At 41.4% G+C, this 14,074-nt stretch overlaps 1 protein-coding gene across 1 annotated transcript in view; it reads right to left on the reverse strand.

Annotated features, from left to right (window-relative positions):
- Positions 1-1,287: 1,287 nt before the first annotated feature.
- SLC4A8 (solute carrier family 4 member 8) overlaps positions 1,288-14,074 on the reverse strand; it is a gene marked incomplete at its 5' end in the record, with an annotated part of 108,312 nt that continues 95,525 nt past the window's right edge. The window contains 5 exons of the mRNA XM_081316605.1: positions 1,288-1,388; positions 3,278-3,393; positions 6,687-6,824; positions 8,244-8,417; positions 10,553-10,621. Coding sequence (XP_081172731.1) covers positions 1,301-1,388; positions 3,278-3,393; positions 6,687-6,824; positions 8,244-8,417; positions 10,553-10,621 — 585 coding nt within the window. The 3' untranslated portion in view covers positions 1,288-1,300. The remainder of the gene's footprint in view (positions 1,389-3,277; positions 3,394-6,686; positions 6,825-8,243; positions 8,418-10,552; positions 10,622-14,074) is intronic.

The raw sequence follows: 14,074 nt of genomic DNA on the forward strand, positions 1-14,074 counted from the left end.
ATTTGTAATATTGGGTTACCTTTTATCAATTGCTTGCGTGGTAACTCAGCTACATTTTATTATTGGATTTTGCAGACAACACCCACATCTCTAAGTAGCACCCAATAAACCAAAACCAAAGAGAAACTCAAAATAGTTGTGGCATAATGTTGCTGTACATTCAAAGTGGAAATTGTTGAACACACACCAGAAGGCCAAAAAAAAAAAGTGGCAGCACTCTCTCTACTACTAAGAAATTGTAATACAGCAAATATGCACACAAGCGAGTCTTTAACACTAGACTTTCATTACCTTGCTGGTCAAAAGATAATTAGAATGCCCACTGAAGCACACAAAGGATAATCAAATCACTTCTCAATGGCTTTAATATGAACCCAGTTACTTGTATGAAGGAAGTATCAGGGCAGTTAGTTAGTCTGTGCCTTTTCCATTGCAAAAGTATGTTCTCTCCTTCGCCTGCACACCTCGGCTCTTCCCTGAGTCATCTTCATGGGCTGCAAGTGCCTTGTCCCAAGCCAACTCCCAAATGGCCAAGCTGTAAATCGAAAATTGCCATTAGACATACTAGTCCAGGATACCCTGAAGACATTTTCCCGGATCTTTTATTTCTCCCCCACCCCAACTTGTAAAGAAATGAAACAGCAAATAATAACCATGGTTGTCCAGTTATGTCCTTGGCATATACAAACAGTCTAAAGTGGCACAGTAGTCTAGAAATGGAACTCTCGCCTCACAGTCAGAAGGCTGTGAGTTTGATCCTAAGTAGTGGCAGGTATTTCTCTCTCTGGGCACACCTACTTAGGTGTCAGGAAGGGCATCCAGTCAGTAAATGCTCAAGCTCCGTTCAGTCGCCCCGACTCCACCCCGATGCAAGGGATTAAAAGGTTGTCAAAAGAAAAAAAATGTAGTTTGCAAATTTCTGCTTCTGGATCAGAAGTCATTAGTCAAATGACTGGTCTTCCTCTATCTATACGCTATATATAATACAACTGTTGACTTGCCATGCTGCACAGAGGGTATGGTGATTTTTGTGGGCATACATTGACTATATTCAGTTCACAGTAATAGATGTAGGAAAGCTACAGTATTTGGAGAGGTGTGGATAACAATTTTCAGCATGCCATTTTTAAAACTACCCCATTTATATAATCTTCCACTGGCCCTTGGTGCTCTTTGAGCTTGGTGGTTTTCTTGCAGATGTTTCCTTACCAAACTAGGTGACATTATCATTTCTTGAAGATTTCATGTAGTGATTTGAGACTGCCCTATAGAAAATTTCCCATACCTATTCCTTTTAACTTCAGAGTTTTTCTGTGTTCATGGTGAGAGTCTTCCACATAGTTGTTTTAGGCATTTCTTCTGAGATGTTGATATCTGCAGGATCAGGCCTACAATAACATTTTCATTAAGAGAACTTCATATTTTATAAAATTATTCTCATCATTTAGAGTTGATTCCCCTGGCTTAAATGAGGTAGGAATTAATCACGGACTATTTCCAAATACAACACATATAATTCAGTTTCTTTCAAAACACTGAATTATATTTTATAATTAGAAAAACTGTCCTTTTCCCTGATTATGTGAACAAAGCCATGACTATACTAATTAAAAAGCCAGAAGTGTGAGATGCCAATTTTTTTAAATATTAAATAGTGACTGTCAATGCACAAATACAGTTCATACATATCCCTATATGGGGGAGTAGAAGGAATAGCACATCTGTTTTTATGATATTGTTATCCTTTTCTTAGTTGTATACCACCCTCATTAGATATAAGTAGTCCTTGACTTACAGTCATAATTAAGTCCAAAATTCCTGATGCAAAGTGAGACAGACGTTAAGCACGTTTTGCCCCATTTTACAACCTTTCTTGCCCCAATTGTTAAGAGAATCATTGCAGTTGTTAAAATTAGCAACATAGTTGTTAAGTGAATCTGGTTTCCCAATTGATTTTGTCAGAAAATCACAAAAGGTGATCACATGACCCTGGATAGATAGATAGATAGATAGATAGATAGATAGATAGATAGATAGATAGATAGATAGATAGATAGATAGATAGATAGATAGACAGACAGACAGACAGACAGACAGACAGACAGACAGACAGACAGACAAGAAAGGAATAAGGAAGAATGGGTGATAGTATAGCTAATTTAATTGTAGTCTAAGTAAAATCTTTAAAATGGCCTGGAAATGAAAAACAGTTTTTTTCTTTCAACAATAATGGAGAACTTGAGTCCTTCTAGGAGCAAAATATCTTGTCCCACAACCTGCTGTAAATTCTAGCACAACACAACACAACAGGCAACTAGGCATAAATGAAGGGACTCATTTTTCCTTCAATAATGTGTGTCTGAGAAAGAGTGGGAGAAATTCAATCCTTTGTTAGCTCTGTTTCGAGAAACTTATTTTCAGTACAGCATCAAGAACTACTCACGAAAGGGCACCTGTGGAATAAACAAATTATTTTGATATTTTTTTTTAAAAAAAGTATAATAGTAGCTGCATTGCTCATGGGGGGGCGGGGAGGAGAGAATCAGAATAAGAACAATCTACAGAAATAGTTCCTTTAACAGCACAATGTTTTAAAACAGCTGCAAGCTTTTGAGTTTAAAATCCTTCCTCCAGCTAAATAATTAAAAATCTCAAAAAAGAAGAGGTCAGAGTTGGGGCTGATGCTAGGACCTGAGGCAATCCTAAATGGAAGGAGAAGCTCCGGAGGAATGCTATTCTGATGTTAACTGGTGCAGGGTGGTGCTACACATTGAGCAACAATAATAAGGGGACATATTTAAAGATCCTGGAGAGGGGGGATCCCAAACTTGGTCCTTTTTAAGGACTCAGCTTTGGAAATAGAAATTCCAGCAGCTACAATCCACATCATTTCCCATACAAGGGGGACACAGCTCAACTAGGCCGTGTATATATTTACAAAGCTGGAAAATATTTAAGATGCTACTCTTAAAAAAAATCCCAGTGATGGAGCCATGATTGTCTGCATATGAGCAGAGTTGTAAAAGTGGTTGATAGCACTCAAAAGATGTGACAAAGCAGGGATCTTCAGACTTGGCCCTTTTATGACTTGTGGACTTCAACTCCCAGAAGTCCACAAGTCATAAAAGGGCCAGGTTTGAAGACCCTTGTGCCAAAGGGTATTCCAATACCTTTCCAAAGAGGTTACTGGAAGAATTGAAATAGCAATACCAGGGGCAACAACAGCACAAACAACAACAATGTAATAATTGCTTTTAGCTTATTTTTTTTTCTTTACCTAATGTCAATTTTTGGTACATTTGTTGAGTTTCCTGGAACTGCCAAGTAATTTGAAGTCATTGGAGACATTTCAATTAAAGCTGAGGTGCTGTCTTCCATCATCTTCTGAGATTCCTTTTTAACACGGAGAAATTTTGGTTTAGATTGTGATGAAATAGTCTGCACACAGGTCAACCAAAGTTTGCTATGACCGAATCGATAACGGTTACCTTTGGATAACATTTTCAACATTTTATATAGGGTAAGTTAACACTACAATCAGTTTATTTAGTATCCCCAATAACCTGAGTTGTACCAAGAATACTAATGACATAGAGTCTTCTTTAATGTCTTCCTATCAAAAGGAAGGCATGCAACTGAACAGGCATATAATCAACAATAATAACAGCTGAGTTTATGTCCTTTATATTCTGATAGCAAGGCATACAATTGTTGATAATGCTGGACTGAGATGCCCTACGCACAGTCACTCATGCGCTCGTGACCTCCCGTTTAGACTACTGCAACGCTCTCTACATGGGGCTGCCCTTGAGGACCACTCGGAGGCTTCAACTGGTGCAGAATGCGGCCACGCGAGTTGTGATGGGGGTTTCCCAATACTCCCATGTAACACCTCCACTCTGTGAGCTGCATTGGCTTCCGGTTGCCCTCCGGGTGAGATTCAAGGTGCTGGTGATGACCTATAAAGCCCTGAATGGCTTGGGTCCGGGATATTTGAGGGAACACCTGCTGCCAGCATCAAGTTCCCTTCGTCCAGTGCGCTCGCAGAGGGAGGGTCTTCTCAGGGTGCCGCCGGTAAAAGATTGCCGGCGGATAACACCCAGGGGGAGGGCCTTTTCTGTGGGTGCGCCTGCCCTCTGGAACCAGCTGCCCGTGGAGCTCAGGACTGCCCCTGACCTACGTTCATTCTGCCGAGACCTGAAGACTTGGCTCTTTGAGCTCTCTGGCCCAGGCTGAGAATTTTAACTGGGGTTTTATTTTCAGGGATAATTTAATCTTTTATTTGTCTTTTAACTTTGTATTTTGTATTGGTGTGATTTTAAAATGCCCTGTAAACCGCCCTGAGTCCTTCGGGAAAGGGCGGTATATAAATCTAATAAAATAAATAAATAAATAAATAAATAATTTATCAACTTTCATGACATTTGCTGACAATAAAGAAAAGGGTTTCCACCAGAGTAGCCTGATCTGCATTACGTCCTGAACGTATTATTTTATCTGTATTGCATCATTACTATAGTAAAATGTTCCAATTTATTTAGCACCTACATAGCCCATGCCTGAAGGAGGCGACGTTCTATCTATGATGGTCCAAGACATGGATTTCTTTCCTACAGTAAAGGTAAAGGTTCCCCCGCACATGCGTGCTAGTCGTTTCCGACTCTAGGGGCCGGTGCTCATCTCCGTTTCAAAGCCGAAGAGCCAGCGCTTGTCCGAGGACGTCTCCGTGGTCATGTGGCCAACATGACTAGATGCCAAAGGCGCACGGAACGCTGTTACCTTCCCCACCGTAGTGGTCCCTATTTTTCTACTTGCATTTTTACGTGCTTTCGAACTGCTAGGTTGGCAGAAGCTGGGACGAGTAACAGGCGCTCACTCTGTTACACGGCACTCGGGATTCGACCCGCCAAACTGCCGACCTTCTGATCGACAAGCTCAGCGTCCTAACCCACTAAGCCACCGCGTCCCTTTCCTACAAGTTACCACCAAAGCCAGACAGTTATGCCCAGCCTGACCTAAGGGCCCACAATACCCACAGCAATTGCCACCCAAAAGAGACAGAGAGAGAGGAAGATGGCAAAGGATCATATCCCGAGAGGCTAGGGAACAAAAAACCTCTGCAGAAAAAGTCTGGGACCACAATAGAGCAGCTAAGAAAAAAAGATATGGAAACACAAGAAAAAAAAGAGGACTGGAACTGTGTGCAAAAATGAGCAATTTAAGCTGAAGAAGAGGGCAACCTTTTCTGCTCAAAGCTGTTTTTTCCCTGGTGAAATTTCTGGAGAAAAAGCCAATCTTGTTTTTAAAGAAAGGTCTACGGCTCCCTCTTGTGGTCGTTCATGAGAACCTAGAGAAGCAAGACTTGAAAGCAGCCTTGCACTTTTTCACCATAGTGGTGATTATATTAGTAAGGTGTCTGGATCAGATCTGACTTTAAGTTTCCCCCAAAGCACTGGAGAGCTGCCTGCAGAAGCCAGCGGTCACATCAGATCAGCAGCGCACAGGAAAAAGGGACATGGAGTACAGTGTCCAGAAACCCGAAAGCAAACAACGATGTGAATGTTGGACGGGTTTCTGCCCCTGATTACATCATCACTCAATGCAGTTCCTGGCAAAGGGCCAGGACCCGTATATAGCCACAACTGTGTCATGGAAAAATGGAAAACATCAGTTATGGGCTGAGGGTGAGATGGAGACAGTATCAAGAGGACATAACAAGGTACATTCAAGTTACGGTTAGGGCCACGTGTGGACGAACCCTTGGAAGGGAGAATACCTGCAATTGTCATGCCAGTTCTGTCTGCATGTATGTAAAGAACTGCATGGACCACACGTTTATTTTGAAGAATTAGGAGAACCAGTTTGGTGTAGCGGTTAAAGCACCAGACTACAAACCGGGACACTGTGAGTTCCAGTCCTGTCTTAGGCCAGCTGAGTGACCTTGGGCCAATCTCTCTCTCTGTCTCAGCGCAGCCCACCTTCCAGGGGTATTGTTTGTGGTGGAGAAAACAGGAGAAAGGAGCATTAGGTGTGTGAAAATAATAAAGGCAGGATAAAAATAAATAGTATCTTTTTTCTTCAGAATTCCAGACTGTGTAAAGCAAGGATCAAACTTGGCCCTTTTATGACTTGTGGACGTCGATTCCCAGAATTCCTCAGCCAGGCATGCTGGCTGAGGAATTCTGGGAGTTGAAGTCCACAAGTCATAAAAGGGCCACGTTTGAAGACCCCCTAGTGTAAAGACAGCAAACTTTATTCAACTTTGTCCAAAAGGGATAAAAGATGTCGACAAAGATCAGTGAGAATAGATAGGAAAGTCATTTAGCCCCTAAGCAGAGGAAAACTTTAAAAAGGGATCACTAAAGACTCGTCCTTTCAACTCTGCTGAAGCACACTTAATTTCATACATACACACACAACACACACCCAGACACACACGTACATATCTTGGTACTAAGTACAGGGAGTCCTCAACATACAATCTCAATTGAGCCTAAAGTTTCTTTTGCTAAGGGAGAGAGTTGTTAAGTGAATTTTTATCACATGACCATGGGGATGTGGCAACAGTCATACATGTGAAAACCGGTCAAAAGTCACTTTTTTCAGTGCTGTTGTAACTTCGAACCGTCACTAAACAAACTGTCGCAAGTCGAAGACTACCTGTATGTGTACTTAAGCCTACTCACGTCTTCTTGTTTTGCCTTTTGGATAGCATCCTCTAATGTTTTCTTCTTGCTTTCTGGCATGACGTCATCAAGCCAGCTCAGTTCCCGCTTTGAAAAGCATAAATCCATGACCTTCCGAACAAAGACCAGCGCTAAAACCTTTGGGAGGGAGAAAAGAGGAAGGAGACAGGGGAAAAAAAAAGTAACGTTCCTGAGATGACAACAGTTTTCACTGGAAATGAGCAAAGTAGATAATAAGCACCAGAAAAAAATGAAATTCAAAGAGAGAGAACCAGTGAGTAAGTCAGGCATCATCAAGATCTCTTTTTCCAAAAGTTTTCATTATGGCAAATAAGCTTGCTTTTATGCTGATTCTGGGGCTGCTGCTCTCCCAATATTAAATAAAGACAACCATTGGTCTTTTATGATACTGCTGAAACGGATAGGAAAAGGCTAGAAACAATATAGAATTCATCAGGGACAATGGGTGCAAAAAAAAGTGGATTTAATTATCTTGGAGCTATTTGGTAGACATACAGAAATGATCACATTGAGAGAAAATCAGATATTTTTAACTCCAAGCACATGATTAAAACCACAACTCCTCTGGTTAAAAAAAAGGCTCTTGTTAGCAAGCATGCTACAGGTAATCCTCACTTACCAACCGCCTTGTTTAGCAACCATTCACTTATGACCATCACAGCATCTTGCAGCCATGTGATCACCATTCATGGACCTGACAACCAGTTTCCAACAAGCAGAATTAATTGGGAGAACACAGAAGTAAAATCACAAGTTGTGGCCATGTGATACCTGATTTAACGACCACGGTGCTTAGTGATTGCCAGTCCTAGTTGAGGTCAATAAGGTCAGTAAGTGTACCTGTACAGCCCACTTGGGAGAACCTCCACCATAGCCATTAAGCATACGAGCAAGAGATCTATTAATTAACACTGACATTTAGGAAGAGATGATGGATGGCGTTGATCTGTTATGTCAATTGGACATGGAATTGTGAAATGGCATATTCCATCAAATCTACAAAAGCCTTCTTTATCCTAATTTCCAGTTTGTACATAGTTCCACTGTTAACGTTTTCCCCTTAAGCCAGCAGCAATAGCTAATATATAGTAATTAAAGCACCAGGCTATAAAGTGGGAGGCCCCAAATTCAAGACCCACCTAAGCCATGAAAGGCAGCTGGGTGACCTTGGGGCCATCACTTTCTCTCATCCCAACTCACTCACAGGGTTGTTGTTGTAGGGGGGAAAATGGGAAGAGGAAGGTGTGTTGGATATTTGTGTTGCCTTGAGTTATTTGTAAAAACAATCAAGGCGGGATACAAATACATAGATAAAATATGGTCACTCACTTGTTCTCTGACATAGGTATAATATATAACCAACTACACATTTCTTTAGCATTGCAACTCAGGATTCTCAGCAAAATCGTATCTTCTTAAAATTGGGAAATGTCATACACTACCAGATCCCAGGTTAATGCCTTTGAGAGGTAATTCTGACTTTCCTCCCCATGCCCTTAGGACAGAGATGAACACTTGCAACTGAAGTATTTTTACCATCATGGGAAAGATAATGGCTGCAGGAGATGTCTTGACAACCCACAAAATGATCAGGCAGGTCAGCTGGATCATGGTGAAGAGATACACTTTCCTCAGCGGGACATGTCGCAGGTAAATGAAATCAGGCTGATGCTTGCTGGGCATTCCCATTAGCTTCAGGCGATCAAAAAACTAGAAAAGTAGTACAACAAAAGCAGCAGGTGTTGGAAACAATGCAATTAGTAGAGTAGGCATTCTAAAAATTATATTGCTCCAACGGAGCATCCTGAATTTGTTCATGATAACTGGGAAGGCAAAGCAGAGAGTTGTACAATGGATGTGCTGCCATAAGGAAATCATCGCACAACCTAGTATGCAGGTGAAGAGCATTTTTCACGCAAGAGCTCTAGTCAGCAATGCAAAAGCCATGAACCCTTCCTTCCAAACCTGCATCCTATGAACAGGAATCATATATATTTCCACCCATGGCAAAAAGCACTTTGATGCTTTTTTGTGTGGTAATGTGTGGTTTCCCAGGGATCCTTTATTTTATACGTGGTAATATACTTTTAAACAGTATATTACTCAACCTCGCAATGCTAAGATGTATAGACTTCGACTAGCTGGGGAATCCTGAAAGTCCACACATTCTGAAGTTCTCAAGCTTAAGAAACACTGCTCTTAAACAATGACATATCCTCACAGCTTATACTTTCAAGATATTGCTCAAACTTTGAAATGTTCTAATTCTTAAGAAACAGCCCAGTTCAAAGTAAGGCATACGATTTGCATTCCATTGATCAGAACTTCAGCCCCCAATATCTCCTGCTGAAAGATAGAATGCAGTGCTTAACAGAAAAGGTTTACAACAAAAGAAAATGTATGTGCTTTGGGGAGTCACAAGCAAGCATGAAATAAATATATTGTGTCATATTCTGGTAGAATACAGAATATACAAAGTACGTTGTTGTTCAGTCACTACGTCATGTCCAACTCTTTGTGACCCCCCTGGACCACAGGTCTGCAACCTGCGGCTCCGGAGCCGCATTCGGCTCTTTCAGCCATCTCCTGTGGCTCCCAGTCCTCTGCCATGTGCAGTCCAAAAAAAAAAGTGGGACTAAAAAATTTCAACCAATCAATTCAAATATGCAGGGTAGGTGCATATCTCGCCTTGGCTCCACTCTTCAGTCAAACCCTGTTCTGCGCATGTGCACATGTACGAGCATGCACACACATTTTTTGTGGCTCCCAGTTTTTCCTTTTGTGAGGGAACCGGTTCCGAGTGGCTCTTTCACTGTTTCAGGTTGCTGATCCCTGCCCTGGACCACAGTATGCTCGTCTGTCCCCCCCCATCTCCCAGAGTTTACCCAAATTCACGTTCCTTGCGTCAACGACACTCTCTAATCATCTCATCCTCTCCCCTCCCATTCTCCTTTTGTCCTCAATCTTTCCCAACATCAGGGTCTTCTCCAGTGAATCCTCTCTTCTCAGGATACAAAGTATATCTGCATCCTTTTAAAATAGAAGTCACCAACTGTTTCATGAGATGGCATTATACCAAGACTTCAGTAAGGACATTCGAAATAAACTATTTTTTTAAAATAATAATAATAATAATAATAATGAAAAACCTGAAAAATGGTCCAAATCTCAGGGTTTTATGATGTCCAACTCGGAGGGTGATGGGGAAGAAGTGAAGGTTATATGCTCTGATCCATTAACAGGCAAACATCCCAGAGACCAAAGCTCTAGTATGTAACAAATATCCAAACCTCTTTTGTCCAGTTTAGTGACCTCTGGGCCACAATGACTAGATCAAAACCCAACAGATCAATGACTCGTCTTATAGAAGCCCAGGGGACTGAACCATAGGGAAATGTAAGTCTGCAAGGCCTTGATACTTAAAGCAAAATGTCTGCTATTTTTTGCAAAGCTACTACGCAATGCTGAAATTATTGTCAGAAACTGTCTTCAGACCATGCTGGCCCCCTCAGCCAAGAAACGGAGATGAGCAGGGGTCCCCAACCTCCGGTCTATGGACCGGTACCGGGCCGCAGCATGCCAGCAACCAGTCCACACAAACAAGCAAAGCCCCATCCGCAGGATGCAGGCAACACACAAAACCACACCCCCTCCGGTTCATGGAAAAACCTCTCTCCACGTAACCGGTCCCTGGTGCCCAAAAGGTTGGGGACCTCTGCCCTAAAGTTGCTCATGACCGACTACGTTTTTACTACGGCAAATCTGGTGGAATGTATGTTTTCTCAGTTCGAAATGCAAAGTGCTTTTCTTAACCTTGCTATGCCTACGTAAAAATATATACATACCTGGATTCCGTTCAGAGAAGAAACACCCATATATAAAAACACTCCATAAAGAACAGGCATAGGTATGAACTGAAAAGAAAAAGAATGTAATAAGTACTACTTTATAACTAAAAAAAATACTACCATCTTGTTTAACAATACAGGTAATCCTCGGCTTACAGCAGTTAGTTTAGTGACTGTTTGAAGTTACAAAAGCACTGGGAAAAGTGACGTATGACCGTTTTTCAAAGTTACAACTGTTGTAGCATCCCTGTGGTCACATGATCAAAACTCAGCCACTTGGCAACTGACTCATATTTATGACAGTTGCCGTGTCCCAGGGTCATGTGATCACTTTCGTTTCTTTCTAAAAATCAAAGTCAATGGGGAAGCCAGATTCACTTAACAATCATGTTACCAACTTAACAACTGTGGCAAGAAAGGTCATAAAATGGGGCAAAATTCACTTAAAAACTGTCTCATTTAGTAACAGAAATTGTGGTCGTACGTCAAGGACTACCTGTATAACTCCCCATAAATATGACATCTTTTTTTAAAAAAAAAACCCCTATTCAATCACTGTTAAATATACTGGGCAAAATTAGTACATTTTGGCAACCACACTGCTATTATTTTCTGCACTACAGTCAGCCTTTGAAACACCACACGAAAATGTAACCTTTCTACTCGGTGAAAAGGAGCAGGACCACACAAAGCAACTCTAATGTGGTTGTTCAACTGAGTGGTGATTGGCAGGGTCCTGCAAAGGTCAAGAACAGCAGTCTACTCCCCTTTCTGGAAGGTTTTAGACAGGATCTTGATGGCCACCTGTCAGGGGTGATTTAGTACAGGAGTCCCTAACCCAACAAGAACCAGTCCAGGCAATTGAGTGAAGCCCCATCCGCACACGCGTGGGATGCCAGCAGCGTGAGAAACCACACACACACACACACACACAGGGTCTGGGGGAAAAACCTCCCTCCCACAGAACAGATCCCTAGCGCCCAAAAGGTTGGGAGCCGCTGGCTCAGTGAATTTCTGCACTCTTGAATCAGAGTTCAGAAATAGTTTTCGGAGACCGAGAAAAGGAGATACGATCTCCATGCTAGCATTACAAACATATGGAAGAGGGTGTTGTTATTGTTATGTTTAAACCCCAAGGGTCATAATTGTTTTTGAACAATTATGATAACTTTTATTCTGAATGAACAAAAGAGTCACTCTTGGTCTTTATAGCCAAGGATTTATTAAAGTTAATGTTAGTATCAAATCTGTCTTTAATCTGGGCCATGGGATACAATGTTGCATTTACACATTTTATATTGGAATTGAATGCAGAAAACCACACATTAACAGTTACAGGTTTCTCTCAGCTGCGGAGGTTTACTGAAAGGTACAGGTAGTCCTCAACTTACAACCATTTTAGGGGCCATTCAAAATTACGACACCACTAAAAAAAAGTGAATTATAACCGGTCCTCGCACCTATAATCCTCACAGCATTCCCACAGTAAAAATTTGGGCACTTGGCAACTGGTATGTATTTACAATGTTTGCAGTGTCCCAAGGGTCTTGTGATCTTCCCAGCTGGCTTACAATAAGCAAAGTCAATTTTTTTTTGGGGGGGGGAGGAGCCGGTTTCACTTAATGACACGATTCACCTAACAACTACAGTATTTGCTTAACAATTGTGGCAAAATGGTGATGAAATGAGGTGCAGCTCACTCCACAACTACCTTGCCTAGCAGTAGTGGTCATAAGCCGAGGTACTGTACATACAATTTATAACTGTGGTCATAAGCCGAGGACTACCTGTCCTGTAGAATGTAACTATAGATAAGCTTCTAAATAAAATGAACAACAGAATGGTTTTAAGGGCGAATTTAAGATAAGATAAAACTGTTGCACTGAACCATTTTAGTCTACCTCCTGAGGCATGAAGAAAGCCATTTATCCAAAATGGTATAGGGTTTCCTGCTTGAGCAGGGGGTTGGACTAGATGATCTCCAAGGTCCCTTCCAATTTTATTTTTATATTATTATTATTATTATTATTATTATTATTATTATTATTATTATTATTATTATTATTATTATTATCATTATCATTTTGTTGTTGTTGTTGTTGTTAAGCATGGCTCTTCTGTTTCACTATGTTACTTCAGTCACTACTGTTGGGAAGTTACAGAGACTTCCACAGCTTTTTACATTTCACCAACTGATTTTATTGTGTATTTTCCCCCCACATCGTGTACGCATGTACACAGGTGCACAGCGAGGCATCTCTAACAGACTGTGTCAAAATGACAACATATGCAGTAACTTTAGGATACAAACTCTGTCCTGATGTCCTGATATCTGATGCAAATACATAAATAGCAGGTTTTGTATCACAATGTCATCATTTGCTCTCCCTTCCACCTCCCAATGCCTAGCCTTTATATAAATGTGCATGTCTATGCATGCATGATAGGATGGTGAACAAGACATTTCAGAATGTGCACATTTATTTATTTATTTTTATTTATTTTAATTCCATTTATATCCCGCCCTTCTCCGAAGACTCAGGGCGGCTTACAAGCTTAGCAGTAATGAAGCACCTCTTTTTGAACATTTAACGTCACCTGGTCATTTTTCAGGCACACGCAGTTGCTTGGCAAGCTCTCCCAGATCACCACCGCTGGAACAGGCATGCACTTTCTGTTTCACGAACTAAAGAGATTCTACAGAATCTCTAAATTTTAAAGGATTTGCACATCTTTATCAGGCTGGGCTACACTTTGGATTGGGGAAAAATGGTGCTTCAAAATGTATGGATACATTCTGTGACGCTTGCATACCGATAGCAACAGTCAGCAAATCCTTACAGCAGCTGTTTCTTTTCCTTGGATCATCCAGATGTCCTCAACAAGCTTTAAGGAATAGCTAACAGGAGCTACGTGCATACCCATGAGTACGCCAAAGCACCTTTCCCCCCTTCAAACCCAAATTGCTGCACATCTATGAAAACGAATCCAGGATACTACCCAATCACAACGAGATCATTAATGGAGCACCACACGCACTGCCAGAGCTTTCTGCCGGTAATCTTTGACTTACAACCACAATAGGGACTGGAAAATTAATCATTAAGTAGTGTGGTCATTAAGTTGGATATCACGTGATGGCAATTGATTTTATGAACTTTTTAGCCACAGTCATTTAGCAAAACATTGTGGTTGTTAAGCGAGACATCGCACGAAGACGACTTGCGGCCATCCCTGATGGCTTCCCCCACTGATTTTGCTTGCTGGAGGTTGGCAAATGATGATCACCTGACCACATGATGCTGCAACTGCCATAAATGCATAAGAATAGCCAAGCACCTGAATCATCACCTGGCCGCAGAGACGCTGTGGATAACTGTAAATATGAGGAGCCGTTTTAAGACACTTGTTTCAGAGCAACTTTGAACTGTCACCAAATATATGGTTGTAAGCCAAGGACTACCTCTATGGCAGGGCTTTTCAACCTTTTCACCCATTGTACCACTTTTAGGATATGGC

This window comes from Vipera berus (genome assembly GCF_964194415.1).
Source record: "Vipera berus genome assembly, chromosome: 2".
In the NCBI taxonomy this organism is placed as follows: Eukaryota; Metazoa; Chordata; class Lepidosauria; order Squamata; family Viperidae; genus Vipera; species Vipera berus.